This window comes from Hevea brasiliensis, chromosome 11, assembly GCF_030052815.1.
Source record: "Hevea brasiliensis isolate MT/VB/25A 57/8 chromosome 11, ASM3005281v1, whole genome shotgun sequence".
NCBI classification, from domain to species: Eukaryota; Viridiplantae; Streptophyta; class Magnoliopsida; order Malpighiales; family Euphorbiaceae; genus Hevea; species Hevea brasiliensis.
The window spans coordinates 73,307,906-73,326,506 of NC_079503.1; the positions used below are offsets into that span (position 1 = coordinate 73,307,906).

Below are 18,601 nucleotides of genomic sequence, written 5' to 3' on the forward strand. Positions count from 1 at the left end.
TTCCTAAATTTCCATTTTAATAAATTTGTTTATAGCTTAAATTTTTAATTATCAAATGTCAATTATTTTTTTAACCATCCAAACTTTGATGTTAGAAAAAAATTGAAATTATATATATATATATAATTAGAGAGAAGGAATGCCTTTTTTTAAGAAATAGGACACCCTAAAAATGATCACGTATTATTAATTTATTAAAAAATATAGTAGAACTGCTAGACAAGCATTTGGAGGGGGCTTATTCGTGACAGTAATGGCTATTGGGTTAGAGGTTTTGTTGCTAATTTGGGAAGATGCTCTATAGTCAAGGCTGAGCTTTGGGCGATGTTTTATAGTTTCAAACTGGTCTTGGAGTGGTTAATATGATCTTAGGGGTTTAAGAGTCCTCTAGCTGCTGTCTCTCCTTGGTTCTGTCTATTTAGAGGCTGATGGTTTCTTTTAGAGAGGTTAATATCATGCACGTTGAGAGGCTAATCTCTCTGTTGATTGGCTGGCTTCATTTGCAAGTTCATTTCTGCTAGGTTTGCATGTACTCCATTCTCCTGAATATTGACAGAGCAAGATACACTTAATTTTCATTGTTATGAGGTCGTAGCTAGTCTCGTAACTCCATTTCTATATAATTTTTGAACCTAAACCCTATAAAGGTCAAAGAAAGAATAAACAAAGTTAGAGAGAGGGAGGGGAAAAGACAACAACACAATACAAAAAAAAAAAAAACTCACACTCCATCTCTCCAATTTGGTAAGCTTTTCCCATCTCACTCTTTTTTTTTTTTTTTTTTTCTTGCTTTCTTTCTTTTTCTTCAACAAACCTTTAAGATTTTTTTTCAAAGTATGTGTTCTAAATTATAAATATTCAAGGAATATATCATATATCTGTTCTTTCATATTTATGTGCCTTTAGATTATCTCATATGTTCATAACATTCATGTATATTTAAAAAAATTTAGGGTGATAACAGCTTTACACGTGTTCTTATTGCTGTTATTTCATTTTTTATTACTTTTCGTGCTCTTTTTTTTCTGTAAAAATTATATATATAATCTTTATGAAATTATGATAATTTTGACTCAAAGAATCACGGAAAAAGTTGTTAAATTGAGTAAGTTATGGTTGTCCAAAATTAGGATATCTACAGATTGTGATTTGCAGTATAGCTGAATTTCAAGACACATATCTCCTTCAATTTTTCATCTTTTTTCTGTGGTTCTTGGGTTTAAATTAATTTCAAGATCTTAAGTAACTTTTTCCATTAGTTTCATGAAAAAATCTTTTGTAGATTGAGAAAAATCGCAGTATTAAAAAAGTAGTGAAAATCTGTCATAGTTAAATGTTTCAATTTTTATAAATTATTTGGCAATGATTTGGACCTAGTTATTAATTTTATAATTTAATATGATATTTTATCGTGCTTCTATAATTTGTTTGAAATTTTAATACTTGCTTAGATATTTTTTGAAATTCAAATACTAAAATATAGTAAATTTGCCATATGTGGATTTTTTTTTTATATTCAAGTTTTAAATTGTATCTTGATCTAATTTTAATGATACATATGATATGATATGGTGTTATGAAGTATTAGAATTAGGTTAGATGGACCTATGGCCATTGTATAGTTTTGGCCCATTAAAAGCCTATATTACAAGTGATTAAATTTTTAATTATAATATTTATTTTATTTTAAAAAATAAATTGATAAGTAACCCTAAAGTAAGTATCAAAAAGAGCAATAATTGCATGGAACTTAGTGGAGCTTAACGCGAGTAAGACATATATTAACTTGGCATATAAGAAAAGAACGCCCTTCTTAGGGTAGCTTACCCCAAAGGTAACTGCAATAATTAAAAGGTAAATACCCCCTTAAACTTTCTTAAAATAATAATTTTATATGTGATATAATAATAATAATAATAATAATAATAATAATAATAATAATAATAATAATAGGATTTACTTGGTAAATAATAAAATCAATTTTATTTGTATCTTTAACCCACTTTATGCGCGAAATTTAATTAAATAATTATTAAGTAAATTAAAATTAAATCTTGTTTGTATAAAAAACTAACTTTGGCATGTAAATTAAATGTAATTAAATATTTGGTAAGAAATAAAATAAATTAGCACATTAGAAATAAATATATTTTTAGGATGTAATTGCTTGAACCTTTAAGTGTTTGTTAGAATAAATCGTAACATATACATAATTTGTTTTTGATAACTTTGTAAATAAATAAAATAGGTTTATTAGAAATTTAATGTTGTTTATAAATTAAATTTATTTGTAAATTAAATCGTCAATAATAAATTAATTTTAGTCATTCGGTAAATTTCACTTAATTTTATTTAGCAACCTCATATATAGAGAGTACTTACGCATGAAAATTATCTATAAACAACAATCCCTGGTTGAATTATTTGTGTGTAGGTATAGAAATTGCATTTTTGGGTAAGAAGTTTGATAAATGAATAATAAACAAGACTTTTAAAAATATAAGTAGAGGACTGGCACTCAATTAATGAGATTAGACTAGGCGTAAGGGGTGCCTAACACCTTTCCCTTATGTACTCACTATCCCGAGTCTAGACATTGGGCTATGGTGATGACGATTGTAGAATCTTTGCAAGGAGTTAGTTACCATCCATGACTCTATCAAAAAATTGAGTGTATCAATTAAGTCCTTTTGGTTGTCCCTTCGAAAATTGATGCCTCAATTAGATGTCCCGGTTATTACCCGGGTGGCGACTCCTGTCTATCTATGTCTTTATAGTACAAATCCTTAGTATTGTGATAGTGTTATGGAAAAACAGTACGTACCAGTGGACTTGATTCTATTAAGATTGTATAAATTGCATGTCTAGGAAATACTGCCTAAGGAAGTGGTACTTAAGTGAAAAACCGATGTGAGTCTGCCATCGTTTCTAGGCATTACCTAGTGCACTTTATGTGATCTTAGTAGATGATCTTTTGCCTCATACAACGTGACCTTTAACCCCACAGTTTGGCGACTCTAATGGGGATAATGGATAGTTAGTCCAATATGTTTCTACTAGTTTAATATTATTCCTTTGTTAAATTTCTTTGCATTGCACTACTATTAAATTTCTTTGCATTAGACTATACTATCACACGGATCACACTTAACTCTTTAACCTCGCTAGTATTAACTAAGGAGGCCATAGTTTCACTCAAGCTATGGAAAATTGGTGAATGCTAGTACTCCATGCTCATATCTTTAGGTATATAAAAGACCCAAAGTTTCGGCCGTTGTGCTTAATGGACAAGCTCTCGCATGAGTTACCTTTTCTCCTACCCAATGAAGCCCATGAGCCCTAGATTTTATCCCTAGGTACCCTATAGATTTGTTGTGTTAGATTTATAGCCTTACTATCCAAACTATAAGTCTTAGTGGTAATTGAAATGAACCTAGGCCTATGCATAAACCTAATGTGTGTATTGGCCTGGGTCCATTTTAAAACCCAAGTTAGGCAAGAAGATGCCTACTTATAGTTAAACATTAAGGATATAAACCCATTGTTTGTGAGGGCAGGATCATCTTAGACCACCCCTTGTTGGTGTGTTTAGTGTACTAAAGCCTAGGACAAATTTTCACCCTATCCCATATGTTAGAATTGGAGGAATAAGGGGACGAAGATTCAGATATAGTAAAGGCTTTGGCTTTTTTTTTTTTGGTTCTAATTTTGGTCTAGTTTATGTACTTCATTTTTGGTTATGCATTTTCAGGAATTGGTTAAGGTAAAAAAAAAGGTCCATTCATGCATTGTACATAGCATGTTTACATTAACCCTTAAATCTTTTTTTTTTTTTTTTCTTTTTTGACTAAACATAGCCTTGAAATACACCAAAGAGACTTTTGATTAGGGCACCTAGGTTAGGGAAGAGAAGAGACTAGTAAGGATTTCACCTGTACCAGTTATGATGGAATATACTATAACCATGTTTAACAAAATGTTGAATGAAATCTCAAATGCCAAGATGTTCGAGTTGAAAGGGAAAATAAGGTTAATGAGGTTCAAACTGTGTCTCACTCCCTAAGGAGATTTTCCCAATTCAAGCAGCCCTTGTCCAAAGTTTTCAAGTGTCTGTAAAATCCAGGCCTCTTGCAGCCCCTAGCACTTAGACCAACACCAAATTCACCCCCACCTAGCTATGATATAAACCAATTCCACCAAACCTATGGTCATGACACCGATCGATACTTTTGACCTAAGCATGAAATCCAAGACTTAATTAATGCCAAAAAGATAGTTGACTCAGAAACCTAAGTAAACACCCACATCGACCTTATGCCTAACCATAATTTTCGACCTCTACCAGGTATTTACATGATTTCCACCACCCTAAATGACCATAACCGAATTATAGACCTTATCCAACCCATCTAGAAGCCTAATGAACCTCAACCTATAATGCTTGTTGACATTTGTGATAATTTTAACGATTATTAGGGTCCTTTGGATGTTTAGACCAATTTTGATGGGGAGGTAGTTACATTGCAAATAGATGATTCAGCTCTACCAATGTCTACTTTTCAAGTTGCTGGGATCTATAAAGACTGGATAGATCCAAAAGTGGCTACTATGAAGAATGGGATGAAGTTTTTTCCTGGCATGGGCCTAAGAAAACATGTACATGGTGATGAAGATCATCATTGAGCACCAACACCCTTCAAAGGAGCAATCACTAGGGCAAGAGCCAAGCAACTTCAAAGCATACTCATGGACCATAAAAGAGCTTTTGGCATAGGAGGGGGTGTGCATAAGGAAGGCCTAGCTTGCTTGCTCTAAGAATCCAAGTGGATCATCATGTGCCAAGTTGGAGTTTTCATTGCCAAGTCACCAGCCATGTCAGCTTCCATTGCCACATCACCAGCCACATTGGATATTTCTCACGCCACCTTGGAGCATATGTGGTAGCCATCTTGAAGTCCCCATAGCTCACGCCACATGGAGGGACACAATTGGACCATTTGAATTTGGAAGAGCTTCTTTTATGCCATGTGTCTTCATGCCATTCGGCCATGGTGTAAAGGAGGTCACCTTTTGACATTATGGGCCCCATTTTCTGCCACAAAGGGGAACCAGCTGCTGCTTCCTTTTGGTCTTTTGCAATTAATGCTGCTGCCACCTTTTTTATCTTTGTAAGTAATGCACTTACTATTCTGGTTAGGATTGCCAACATGGCATAATTATGTGTAAGCTTTATCTTAATATTTTAAGCTTATGTTTCAGCCCTAGGTATATAAGGAAGAAAACCTCATCTTCTTCCTTAAGTCTTGCTGCTGAAATTTTAAGCCTCTATAAGAGAGAGTTTTGAGCTTGTTCTTGCTAGTTTCTGGAAGAACTACAACTTAAGCAACTTGATCACTTGCCTATTTTACTTGATGATCAATGTAATCTCTCACAAGTTAGGTTATTGTGTTGACACTTGATCTATTTCTCTTTGAATATATATTCTGGTGCTTCTTTTTCCATAGAGATTGCATCTTATTTTGTTCAAAGAAATGCTTGATTGATGTTGTGATCCTTAGCTACCATTAGAGGTTTACATTCATGGGTGTGTCTACATGGGTGCCTATCATATTGGTATCAAAGCATTAGGGCATCAAATCAAGTAAGTATCCTTCATTCTTTATCTTCCTTAAGTTGATTTTTCTATTTGGTTTAAGCTTCTAAGGTATTCTGCCAAAGAAGACGTTTCTAGGGTTTTTGTTTTTCTTCATCTTCCATGCTTGTTCTTGTGATCGAAACCCATCTTAGCAGCCTTAGAGTATTTGATTTTCATTTCAGTCTCCAAATACTTGTTGGCTGAAATCTTCATCTAGGGTTTTAGAGAATTTTTTTTAAATTTGTCTTTGATTTCAATTTTACCTTAGGGTTTAATCTATATTCAAGCTTATACCATCTTTGTGCTAGCTAATTTTTTTGAACTCTTGCGTAATATCAAGCATGTTGAGCCTACTGCGCTAATTGTGATTTATGAGGGATTGATGAATTGATGATTGAAATTGAGAATTGACATGATTAGTGACTGTTAGGAATGTAATTTTGATGATATAGCTACTGCCCTATTGGAGTTTGTGGTGTTTGTGTTGGAATTGTGAATTGTTACCATTGTTGAATTGGGGGAAATTATTGAAACAGGAGGTTGAAGTTTGAATTGGGTTTTAAAATTTTACCAGCATCATTTGGGAATAATTATTGTGCTTCATACAAAATTTGGGTTGAAAATACTACTGTTTGCCTATTGAATCAAATTTTGTGTAGAAACTGGACTATTTTTAGTTCACCCATCAAACCAACCTACAACTTGACCAAAATTTACCAAAATTCTACCTTCATATTGGGGATGATATCTAGAAAATTCAGCTTAAAATTCCTTCATTTGCATGGTGAGCCCAAACTAGCATCAATTTGTGTTATATGTGTGCTTCATTTGCATGGTGAGCCAAAATTTTATTGTATTTAATTAGAAGATATTTAAATAATTAAATGGATAGAGAGATTTATTGGAGAGAGAAAATACTTATAAGATAGAGATATTTCTCAAAGAGAAAAAGATTTATCAAATAAAGAAGACTTTAAATGATACGATGGGAAGTAAAATATGAAAAGATTCAATTTTGTAGACTAAACCGAAACCAAACTATGATTAAAACTGAATTGAATCAAACAAAAAAAATCGATTCAGTTTGGTTTGATTGGTTCCATGACACTTTTCCCATTCCATGAATACAGAGCCAAAACACTGTCCCCAGACCTACAACAAATCCCCGCAAATCTTAAATTCACCATCACAAACTAAAAATCACCAAAAGATAGACAACTCAAAATAAAATTCTCAATTAACTCAAACACATTTTTACCTAAAATATATAACAAATATGCAATAAACAACACAACACAACACACATTTGCAAATTTAGGTGATTACAATACAAATCAACGAATCTAAAGTACCTATATATATAATACAACACTCAAAACAATCTTGAAAATAGCTTAGGCGAGGAAGTCGATTGTGTGATGAGGAAGCGCAGGCGATGCGAAGAGTCAGTTGCGTGATGAGGCCATCACAAAGGCGAAGGACTTTGATTCTTCAACATGCAGAATAGGCGATGCAGTCGTCTTCAACTTTTCGATGCCTTGATTCTTCAATCCAAGGCCATCACAAGGATAGTCATCGGGCAGAGGAAATATCACTGAGGAAGAAGGAAGGGAGAACAACTAAGGAAAAAGAAGAAGAAGAAGAGACGAGCAAAAGAAGAAGAAGAAGAAGAAGAAAGCAGCTGAAGAGGAAGAATGGCATTGGGCTTGGGCCAAGTCACAGCTCATAGGGAATATAAGAGGACTTTAAATACCTAGAGTTGGGAAGGGTCTAAACGACGTAGCATCACGAGGGAATAAAATAGATTCGGTTTGGTTAATTTGATTTTTTCACTAAATTAATCGAACCGAATTGAAAAACTGAAATTTTTAAAAAATGAAAATTGAAACCTAACCATTAAGCTAAATAATTGAACTAAAAAACCGAATTAAATCAGTTCGATTTACTTTTTTGGTTAAAATTAATGAGTGCTCACTCCTAATTGTTGCTGCTATCATTGTAGAGAGAGGGAGAGAGAGATTGATGGATGGCTGTTGTGGGTATCATTTAGGAGTTCTGAATTAAAAGCCCTAATTTATCAAAGAAAGATATGCTATTAATGGATGTTATTCCATATTGACTTGGAATAATGTATTTAAGTTAAATATAAGATTTTAACAAATCTCTTTCTCTTGAGCTACTTTTTTAGTGAAGTCAAGTTTAATTCATTTTCTTTACATGATATCAACTTATATTGTTTGAATTATCTTACATTAGTTTGTAATAAAGTGTTTAAATTAAATAAAATTTAGTTAAACTTTTTCCCTTTAAGTTCAGTTTTCTTTACAATGAATAGATTTTATGAAATGCCATTTATGAATTTGATCAAAAGCTCATATTAATGGAGTTATCCGGTTGCAAATTTGCTTGCGGGTATATTTAATATGTAACTAATCATTTCGTCACTAATTCTTAATTTCTCGTCGTGCATGGCCATGCCGTCTTGGATGTTTGCTTTTATTTTTATTTTTATTTTTTTGTATTTGTCTCTGCTAATGCATCTGCAGCTGGTCTAGCCAATATTGCTTGCTAGTTTTCTGATTAATTAGTGAAAGCTCTATAACAATAATAATAATAATAATAATAATAATAATAATAATAATAATAATAATAATCAAGGAGACGAATTTATCAAAAATTTACAACTTATTGAATATTTTTATATGAAACAAATGGAACTTAAAAAATTAATTTTTAATGTTATTCAATAAAATGCACTAATTTTCGACATAATTGACTTCCTCTGAAAATCTTTTAATTTATCCACTTTCAATTTGATGGATCTTATTCCAGTTATTTTTTCAATTGTGGCATAATATTGTATAACAAATTAAAAAAAATTGAATTTTAATGTGAAATTTAACTAAAAATTTACAACATATATTGAAAAAAATAATTAACATAAACATCAAAAACTTATAAAAAATGCATGTGAATAATATAATTGTATAATCCATCAAATATGAAAATCAACATAAATTCAAACTACAATTTATAACGTGCTTGCAACATTAATTGTTCTAATAGCTATTAGCTGTTTTAGTAGTTGTCAGCTGTTTTATAAATTATTAACTGTTAGATATTAGTTGTTGATAGTTAGCTATTTATATATCTGTTAAAGCATGAATGTTTGATAAAATAAGCTGTTATATTAGTTGTTAAATGCTCAACTTCTAAAGTTAGGAGGGTAGCTTTTTCATGAACTACTCATTCAATCTCTAAATATTAATATAAATGCTATGTCACCGAACAGTATAAATAAGAGAAATAATATTTAGTCAAAACACTAAATGCTGTCTTAAAAATTATTGTCCAACAATGCCTGGAACTATTACTTTATAAATGAGTTAAAGGCTAGTGAGATCCAACAAGGATTAAATAAAAATTAAATTAAATAAGTATTAAAAATAAAATATATAAATAAATATTTTTATTAAAAAATAAAATTTATTGAAATTACTATATTTTCTTAATATTTTAAGTAAAATTTAAAATAAGTTTAATAAATTTAAATTATAAGTTAATTTCACAAAAATAATTATATTAAAATTTTATATCACAATAAAATTATTTGAGTTAATAAAAATTAAACGAATTTGACAATTTTTATATTATAATTTTATAAAAAGTGAAATTAATTATTTCATAATTTTAATATGTAGAATAATTTAATCCCTATAATTTTAATATATGAAATAATTTAGTCCCCTATTAATGAATAAATTATTGTAAATATTAAAATTATACAAATTAAATTGTTTTACATATTAAAATTAAAGGAAGTATAATGTAAAATTCAGAGACTAAATAATTAATTTATCAAACTTCAGAGACTAAAGTATAATGTAAAATTCAGAGACTAAATAATTAATTTTTTAAAATTTAAAAATTAAAATATAATAATGAGCAAATTTCAAAAATCAAATTACAAATTCTCCTATTTTTAAATAGGGGATATTAATTAATAAATCTAAAATGAATCTTTTGAAAGGTAAATTTCAAGTAACAGCTGGTAATAAGTATCCTGATGAGAGTTTCCTATGATAGCATCAATATTGGCTGCAGTCACTCTTTCACTCTCATTTTCCATCATTTCACTCTCTACCATTTCATTCTTTTTCTTTCATTTTATTTTTATTCTATTTTCTTTTTTTTTTCTCATTTTTATTTTCTTTTTCTATTTTTTCTTTAATTTCACACTCTTTATTCTTTATTTTATTTTTATTTTTTTCATCATCTTATTTTTTTTCTTTATTTTTTTCCTTTTTCTTATCTTATTCTCTCATTTTCTCTCTATTCTTCAATTTCATTTTCTTATCTTCATTTTCTTTTCTCTATTTCATTCTTTTTCTCTTTTTTTTTCTTCACAATCTCTTTCTCAACTTCATTTTTTTTTTCATTTTCTTATTCTCTTCTTCAATTTCTTTTTCTCATCTTTAATAAATTCTTTTAATAGTGAATTTTTTATAATTTTTAAATTAATAATTTGTTTGTTAGAAAATATTCTTGTGATTTTATAAAATTATATTATTTTTGTATAAATTCTTATAAAATTACTTGTAGTAGTTTTATTGCAATATATTTATGATAAATTATTATTTACAATTTCTTTTAGTAAATTATTTTTAATAATACTGGTGTAGTATTTTATTTATTAGTAATTTTTTTTAATTAATAAAACAATATTTTGTTTACAAATTATATATATATATATATATATATATAAACAGAACAATTCTACCTTAAGGTGGAAAATTCTAGTCATCATTTGAGTAAACCAAACAAGTCATTCAAGCATTTGAACTTTTAAAATAATTCAATAAATTCAAGAACTCAAAAGAATTACGTCTTCATTTATAAATCAAATAAAGATGATCATTTAAGTCTGAAAAAATTGATATTCATTTAAATCTCATTAAATAAATAAATTAAAATTTAAACTTTTAATAATTAAGTTTATGAATAAATTGTGCTAATTTATATTCTTAATAAATAAATAAAATAATTTTATAAAAGCTCTAAAATAAATAAAATATTATTTAAAATTTATAAATATTTAAATTCATTTATTAAAAAATATAAAATTTTATTTACTTCAACCAAATACTAAAAATAATTGAGATTTTCCTTTCTTTTATCCTCAATTAAACACTAAGCTTAACCTCAAAATCTTCTATAAATATTTTTAAAGTATTATTAAAAAATATGCAAATATTATTAAAAATATAGATAATATTCTATATGCAAAATAAATAATAAAAGAGATAAAGATGTATTAATTTGTATAAAATGAACAAGTTAATAACTATATATTAGTTGGTTACTTGCTTAGAATTCCTTTTGCACTTTATACTGTAAGAAGCATTGATTCATCCAAAACTTTTAATATTTTAGGTGAGCATCTTTTATATAGTATTATTTTATTTATTTAATCTCAATAAACCGAGTAATAATTAATAAATTATGCAATAAGAATTAGATCCATCTCTTAACAAACTCTTATTATAAGGGTGACAAATCTAATACAAAATCCATGATGGATCAATTAGTCCTCTTGGGGTTGTGTTCTGGGTGATGAGTAAATTCAAAATCCACATGAACAAAAGCTCGTTCGACCTCAGGAAGTTGTTCAAGCTTTTCTTGAAGTGTCTCTCCAATGTTATGTGCATGTGAAAGTGACATTTCTTCAGGCAATACAATGTCTGCTTCCACAAAGTAGTGAATACCAAATGTGTATGCTCTAATGGTGTCTATTTTCTTTATCTTCTCGTGATGATTCCAAATTAGGTATGTTAGCTTCGCTATATACTCCGGCGGTGCTGCTCTTCCGATCAACAACCATACGTTCTCCATAACCGTACCCGACCAATTGCTTATTGTGTATAAAGCTATCTGGTGTACATAATTTTCTACGTATTATATTAAATTTAAGAACACAATAACAATAACTAAGTTTTAATTCTAAATTAGTGGGGTCAATTAAATGAATCTTTTTTCGCCATTAAGTTCTATTGAACACCAAGACCACATAAATATCAAAAGCTATTTTAAATTTAAGAAATTGAAAAATTTTATATATGAGTAGTTATATATAAGAACTTTAATTGGCCTAATTACAAAAATAATTCAAACCTTTTTGCATTTTAGCTATTTAATCTAAACGTTTAAATTTTGGCAATTGACTAAAATTTTAAAAATTTTTAAATTTTTAACAACTTGTCCATATCTATCATTGAACATCAAACTTTCAGAAAAAAAAATACCAACTCTTATATATTTTCATTTTAATACTCGTTACGCACTAAATAATGATGAGATTTTGTGATAGTAAAGAGATAAAATATGTGACTAAAATCATTTAATTTGATCAAATGACTAAAAATTTCAATTTGATGCATTATAAATATCAAAATGAAGTTTGGATGAGGTTTATCATTTAAACGCATAAATTCACATAAATTAACAATTTAGATTGATTTATTATTTGTACATATGTTACTAATGACAGTAATTAACATTTTACAAAAAAAAAAAAAAATTAAAATTACTTAATAATTTTAAATTTTTATTTCAAAGTATATAAGTACTGGTGCAATGACTTTTAAAAAGTGTTTTTTTTTTTTTTTTTAAATAGGGATAATGAGAGAGTGGGAATTTAAACTTGATTATATCAGATGAATAATATACTTTTAGTCATTGAATCAAATCAAATTAGGGTTGAAAATTGATTCTTAGGGAAGTTTGAATTTATAAATACAGTTAAAAAAAAAAAAAGAGAAGCAAGTTAAATGAAGCAAATAGATAGAAAGAAGTTAAATGAAGCAAATAGATAAAGAAGAATGCACTTACTAGTATAGCTCCAAGAGGATCAAGCCACCAGTGGAATTTGATAGCTAAAACGGCAGTGGCTAGACCAATTGAGTTGGTGATCACATCAAAAAGATGATCCTTGGCATATGCCCTTATTATTTCATTCTTGAATCTCCGACAAAATATTGTCAGAGCTAGTTTTATTACTGTTACCGATACCATTATCCCTATCATCCATTTTTCTTTGTTTGGATCCCTCTCTGGTTGAGCCTGCTTATATATTTGTAGAGTATTTGTGAGTACTCGTCAAGAAATAAAACAATAATAGCTACACTTTAATTCAAAAGTAATGCAAATTAGGAGATAGTTTAATTGGTGCATGTTGTAACACATTAATTTGAGATAAAGTACTTATGCTATATATAAAATTTGCACAAATCTTTGAACTAGTTTTTGAGATATAGTTAGGCCTTATTCATTTTTTCTACATAATATTAAAACCTGCAGATGTGTTTGTCCGCAAATTTCACACTTTAGATGTTCATGCTCGGGTGTTAGAGAAGTGTGTTATCTTATATTGGTTAGGAACAAGATATTTGTGCTATATATAAAACTTAGACAAACCTCCTCCCATTGAATTAGCCCTATTTTCTCTACATTCCACTTTAAAAGTGGAGGGAGTATAAAAATTTCAAGTTTGAGTCTCTGCCTATTTTAAGATTATTCATTTTTATAGTGAAAAAGAGAATTGATTATCTCTCGTTGTGTAATCCATCAATTATTATTCAATTCATTATGTTTTCATTGATTTGTTTTATCTTATATGTAGATTTCATCATACATATTGTATTTTGAATCACGATAAATCGAATCTAGATAAAGATTTTGGAATAAAAATATACCTACCTTGGCGATTAGTTGCCGTCCTGATTCAAACAATATCTGTAACCCTAGAGTTGCCATTACTGATGCAAATACCACTATTCCCTGCAGTTAAAATGTATAAATTAATGCAAATAATCATTCAATAATAAAACAAAATAATGAATTAAGAGAAAATCATTAATAAATTATTAAGTAGAAGGCTTAATTACCACAGGTTGCATCCTCTGCTTGCCAATGGGATATCTATAGTGATTAGGAGTTCTCATATTATTATCAGTAAACCAGAGGATAAAACCAGACAAGACATCTAAGAGAGAGTCCACTGTTGATGCTATTACTGCCATTGATCTACTTTCAACTGAAGCATATACTTTTGCCAAGAAAAGTACCAAATTTGCTATGTTTGATGCATAGATTGCCGTTTTCTCACTCCTTGCTAGTTGTTTTACTTCTTTCTGAATCATACACACAACAATTCAATTAAAATAATTTTAATTCATTATTTTTTACAAATTAAAAATTAATATATATTTAAAACTCAGGTATTTACTAAAACATTATTTAAAATAAAATTTTATTAAAAATATATAAATATTTTAACAAAGTATAAATTAAAATATATTATTAATCAGACTTAATGTGATTGACTATTCATTTGCCCTTATTATGAAAAAATAAAAATAAAAGACTGAAATTGAGATTTTTTTTATTTAAACTCAATGGATCTAAAATACAAAATGTATAGTGAGATTTATTTATTAAATTTATAAACTAAAATACAAAATATATAGTGAGATTTATTTATTAAATTTATAAACTAAAATACAAAATGTATAGTGAGATTTATTTATTAAATTTATAAATTTTATGTGTACGATTGATTTGATGATAAATTTTACTAAATATTTTGTAATTTATATTATTAAAAATGATATTATTACATACTTAGTATCTAACAAGTTGAGTTGAAAGACTTGATTGTTATTATTATATTCCATTAAAAACGAAAAAAAAAAAAAAGCCGGACTTGCCACTTGAGGTTAAAGTTGTAGGAAATTGCAAAGAATCAAACCTCTGTCAAAGCCTGAGGCAAAATTCCAAGCTCAGTGGAGGATTCAAATTCATTGAAGGATTCAAGAAGCTTTTCCTGCCTGTTGTAATATTCTGCAATCTGTCTTCGTCTCTCTAGGCAGGCCAAAGGAGATAGAGAGAGACAGTAGAGATTAAAAAAAAAAAAAAGGAGAAGAAGAAAAAGAGAGAATTTAATTTCTAGTTGCATTTAATTGGAAAAAACTTACTCACTGTTTTGAAAATATATGTAAAGCCAAAATGATGAGTTTCCAGACGTCTTTCAGGCAACTGAAATTTATCCATGTTGAGTCTCCAAGAAGGGACGCTTGCTACCACCGGCACCTCCTCCCCCGGTGGTGGAGGCGATGGAAGCTCCGTTCGATAGTCAAACGAATCCGTTCCAGGACTAATCATCGTTTCTTTTTCCTTCTTGGATGATATATGCCTCTACAATATGGAAGGATGAATAGATTTGTAACCCTTAAATAGAACGAGATTGAAAAGTATTTAATCCTCAAAATGAAAAATAAAGCATGAATATCCAATAGAATTTGTTTAGATAGTAAAAGATAAGAATTTTTCTTTTTTTTATAACATTTTAGCATTATTTATATTAGAATGATGCGAACGAGTGCAACTTAAGCTGATTGGAAAAGAGATCGTCTCTCTGCACGAAAAGGCTCTGTTTATTTCATAAAAAAATAACTTATATATAAATAAAAAATATTTTTAAAAAAAATTTTTTTCATAAAAATATTTTTTAATATTTAATTATAATATTAAATTAATGATATATATTTATTTTATATATATATATATAAATATATTCATATTTAATGAGATTATTAAAGTTTAGAAAATAAAAAATAATTTTTTCTTTTGAAAAATAAAATTTTATTTTCTTTATAAATAATTTAATTTTTCTTTTGATCAGAAAAATATTTTTTATTGATTAATTTTTTTAAGTGTCTCAAATATCAAAAAATATAAAAAATATCTTTTAAAAAAATATTCTTTATAAAATAAATGGAGCTAAGTATAAAAAATAATAAATAAATAAAATAAAGTATGAGTAACGGTGGTAGAATGTTACTTAAACGGAGTAGGTGGATGATGAACACAGCGCGCTTTTAAAACAAAATTAGTAGTAAAATAAGAGAGAACGAAAATATCATCATCCACGCCTTGGGCTGCTGATAAAGCTGACTTTCGAGTATTTAAATATCCAAATGTGAAAACGACGTAGTAAAAGGTTTAAAGAAATATATTGGGTTAAAGATTAACGCTCTGATCCTTTTCATACCAGAACGAGGAGGGGATTAAAGTGAGTTCATAATGTAAATTGAAGGGCATAAAGGATGGGAAGGAGAAAAGACTCCCCAATATTAGAGGTCTGTTTAACATTATTGCTGTTGTAAAAATGTAATTTATTAAATTTATTAGTTAAAATATATTAAAAATGATTTAAAATTAAATCTACAAAATTTTAATCATAATAATATTAAAATAACAAATTAATTTTTTTTTTCTAAATTTTTAATAGTATATTTTTATTAAAAGTACTTTTTTAACCCCTAAATCACAGTGCTAAATGGCTAAGTGTATATCTATAAATATAGGAGGTCTGATTCCGAGCTCTTCTTCGCTTCTATATGCAATGAAATTGTAACGTGAAAATCATGCTCACCATATGCAACAGTATTTGTCTTCAAACCATGTCATTCCGAGCTCATTCCTGTTGAGCTAATGTTTCGTCAATCTCCTTATTACTCAAACTGTCATCATTTGAGCTATAACTTGGTTAGGCGATCTGATGAATCTCCATGAGCTCAAAAATGATCAAATATGAATTGATGCCCAACATGGGTTGGTTTGTGATTGTTTATACCAAAATAATTAATTTTATTTTCATGACTAAGATTAATTAAAAATTAATTTTATTTTATTGATTTGATTAGTTAATGATTTGATTAAATTATTTTCAGATTAAAGCATTGTGGTTATTTTTACTAAATTTAATAGAGAATTAATCATAATTCTAATAATAGGAATAAACTTATAAATTTATTAAAATGTTAATAATTAAATTGTTTAATTTTAAAATTACATAGACAAAAGTTATATGCTTAATTAAATTTCAAGAACTAAATTATTAATAAAATAAAACTTTATGTATTAAATTATTTTCAAATTGAAAATTGAGTTAAAGTCAATTTGTTTACTTTTATTATAATTAACGATAACTTAAATGAAATTCTAACGACAGGGACTAACTTATAACTTAATTAAAACATCAATAACTAAATTACTTAGTTTCAAAACTACAAAAACTAAATTATAAATTTAATAAAATTGTAGAAATTAAATTATAATTTAAATTACCCTTAAAATATCAAGCAATAAATAGGAATGGTATATATAAAAAACAATTCACATTGCAAATATTCCAAATGTTGGAACTCAGTTAAATTGTTTGTTTTAAAAGTCACTTGAAGCATGTGAATTCTATCATATGATATGTTCTAGAGGAGGCTGGAGATTCATGCCCCACAATGAAAATGCTTGAGATTGGAAAAGAGATCGTCTCTCTGTTTATTTCATGAAAAATAATTTATATATAAATAAAAAATATTTTTTTAAAAAATATTTTTTATTATTTAATTATAATATTAAATTAATGATATATATATATATATATATTCACATTTAATAAGATTATTAAAGTTTAAAAAATAAAAAATGACTTTTTCTTTTGAAAAATGAAACTTATTTTTCTTATAAATAATTTAATTTTTCTTTTAATCAGAAAAATATTTTTTATTGATTAATTTTTTTGAGTATCTCAAACACCAAAAAATATAAAAAGATATCTTTTTTGTGTAAAATAAATAGAGCCTAAGTATAAAAAATAATAAATAAATAAAATAAAGTATGAATGAGTAACGGTGGTAGAATGTTAGTTAAATGGAGTAGGTGGAGGATGAACACAGCATGCTTTTAAAACAAAATTAGTAGTAAAATAAGAGAGAACGAAAATATCATCATCCACGCCTTGGGCTGCTGATAAAGCTGACTTTTGAGTATTTAAATATTCAAATGTGAAAACGACGTAGTAAAAGATTTAAAGAAATATATTGGGTTAAAGATTAACGCTCTGATCCTTTTCATACCAGAACGAGGGGATTAAAGTGAGTTCATAATGTAAATTGAAGGGCATAAAGGATGGGAAGGAGAAAAGACTCCCCAATATTAGATGTCTGTTTAATATTATTACTGTTGTAGAAATGTAATTTATTAAATTTATTACGTTGGGGAGTCCTCTACTAACGACGCGCTACATCGGAGTCCGGGTGTAGTGATAAATATGAAAGGGTGTAGGGCGTTCACCGAAAGCGACGCGCCATGCTGGCGCCCGGGTGTGGTGTTAAGTGAGCAAGAGTTCCCACATCATGGACGGGTGTGGGTAAAGAAGTTAGTCCATAGGACAGATAGTAGAACAAATAGTGGAACAGAACACAAGATAGACATAGAAAACAATAGAAGATATCATAGAAGGAGACCAATTAGGAAGGAGCAGGATAGGAGGAGGATCAGGGTTGGTACTTGGAATGTTGGATCACTTACAGGGAAATTAATGGAGCTTGTGGATACCTTGGAAAGGAGAAGGGTGAATATTGCTTGCATTCAGGAGACTAAATGGGTAGGAGAGAAAAGTAAGGAAGTGGGTAATTCAGGGTACAAACTGTGGTTTACCAGAAAGGAGAGAAATAAGAACGGAGTGGGTATAATCATAGACAGAACATTGAAAGACGCAGTAGTAGCTGTGAAAAGAGTAGGAGATAGAATTATATTAGTAAAGCTAGTACTAGAAGGAGAAACAATAAATATAGTTAGTGCTTATGCCCCACAAATAGGACTAGACAGTGAGAGTAAACAAAGGTTTTGGGAATATATGGATGATTTAATGCAAAGCATACTGAATGAAGAGAATGTTTTCATTGGTGGAGATTTGAATGGACATGTAGGAAGTGATAGACAAGGTTATGAGAATGTTCATGGAGGTTTTGGTTTTGGCAGTCGAAATGAGGAGGGAAAAAGTATCCTGGATTTTGCTATGGCATATGACCTAATACTAGCAAATACCTACTTTATAAAAAGAGA

The 18,601-nt window shown here is 28.5% G+C and overlaps 1 protein-coding gene across 1 annotated transcript; it reads right to left on the minus strand.

The window, feature by feature from the left end:
• Positions 1 to 11,192: 11,192 nt before the first annotated feature.
• Positions 11,193 to 14,875, minus strand: LOC131170450 (metal tolerance protein 9-like). The gene is made up of 6 exons (XM_058129476.1): positions 14,668 to 14,875; positions 14,442 to 14,554; positions 13,579 to 13,824; positions 13,391 to 13,471; positions 12,524 to 12,754; positions 11,193 to 11,566 (listed from the first exon to the last, which is right to left on the minus strand). The coding sequence occupies exons 1-6, from the start codon at positions 14,852 to 14,854 to the stop codon at positions 11,216 to 11,218; spliced, it is 1,209 nt and encodes a 402-aa protein (XP_057985459.1). The 5' UTR covers positions 14,855 to 14,875; the 3' UTR covers positions 11,193 to 11,215.
• Between the last annotated feature and the right edge of the window lie 3,726 nt (positions 14,876 to 18,601).